Source organism: Mastomys coucha, unplaced genomic scaffold, assembly GCF_008632895.1.
Source record: "Mastomys coucha isolate ucsf_1 unplaced genomic scaffold, UCSF_Mcou_1 pScaffold5, whole genome shotgun sequence".
Lineage (NCBI taxonomy): Eukaryota > Metazoa > Chordata > Mammalia > Rodentia > Muridae > Mastomys > Mastomys coucha.
Window position 1 is genome coordinate 96,653,134 of NW_022196911.1, and position 1,344 is coordinate 96,654,477.

The 1,344-nt window shown below is 40.6% G+C and overlaps 1 protein-coding gene across 3 annotated transcripts in view; it reads right to left on the reverse strand.

The window, feature by feature from the left end:
* Dnajc7 (DnaJ heat shock protein family (Hsp40) member C7) overlaps window positions 1–1,344 on the reverse strand; it is a 36,776-nt gene that overhangs the window by 12,552 nt on the left and 22,880 nt on the right. For all 3 annotated transcript variants that reach the window (XM_031355160.1, XM_031355159.1, XM_031355158.1), the window contains one exon: window positions 1,113–1,187. In XM_031355160.1, the coding sequence (XP_031211020.1) occupies window positions 1,113–1,187 (75 nt within the window). The remainder of the gene's footprint in view (window positions 1–1,112; window positions 1,188–1,344) is intronic.

Consider the following 1,344-nt stretch of genomic DNA (forward strand, 5'->3'; position numbering starts at 1 on the left):
AACAAACAAACAAAAAAAAAAACAAAAACCGTGACAGTAGTTAGAACTGCTTTCCAAACACAGTCGTGTGCGTGTACACAAACACACATAACACACATGAATCACACTATAAAGACATTATGATTATCAAAACCAATGGGCAGAAGACAGCTTATGTTGGGAATCTGCATAAACTAGTCAGATATATTTATTCCCAAATAAAAGCCCTCACAGTATGAGAGTCAAAAAGGATGCTTACTTGTTCCCCAAAACATTTCCTGAACACCTGCTACTGAAAGCCCTATGCAAATTCCTACATATGATGCAACAACTCCTCCCCTGGACTAAAATCACCCTGCTGAAGGAACCCATAAATCTCCTGATGTGGATTTCTGACCTCTGCCAATCTTCTGCTTCCTGCTTTGATTCTTTAGTGAAAGCTGGTTCTCTCTACTATCTAAGAAACGGGGGGAATCTATACTTCAGGCTTAACTAACAGTTCTAGAAAAATCCTGGAACTTTTACACTTGTTCCCTATTTCAGATACATCAACCTCTTTAACACATAGACTGTCAAAACCCACCACATACTGTGAAGTTTATTAAAGTCTAACACCAAGTTGGATATAGTGGCAGCCGAGGACTGCCAACTTTCAGGCCAGCTTGAGCGACACAGAAGACCCAAAATACCATCAAAAAGGTAGCAGGGCCCATGCTGTAATTCTAGCACTTTGAAGCTAAGGATGACAGAATGAGGAGAAAGGTGATTGTAACAGGTAACACACACTCCAAAAATGTAACCAGGTTTTCTTTCTCCCCACTCTTATTTATAGCATCTTCTCCATTAGAAGCAGTTAACCAGATAAACATGGGTTATTCCACCCCGGTATTTATTTCCAGCTGACCTTTCTTTCAGTAATTACAGCTCTAAGATAAGGTAGCTGACATAACCAACGGGAAGCTGATTTTTGCTCCTTGTTGAAAAACCAAATAAAAATAAGAAATAAACCAACTTAGCAAAGAATACTTTTAAGAGAGAAAAGGTCAAAGCCAGATCTGAATGACAGTGTCCTGGTCTAGACTGTTCTGCATTACCCAGCGCAGGGGAGCAGGCTCGAGTCACCTCTACTTTACCTTCCGGAAATCTCGCTTCTCAAAGTCCACTTCTGCTATTTTCTCATACTCCATGACTGCATTGGCGTTCTTGAACTACACCAGGAAAAAAAAATATAAAGTTTAGGTTGAACAATCATAAGAGTCACTAAGACCCTGATGAATTCGTTCTTTCAAGAACATCACAGCACTTGGGAGGCAGAGGCAGGTTGATTTCTGAGTTCGAGGCCAGCCTGGTCTACAGAGTGAGTTC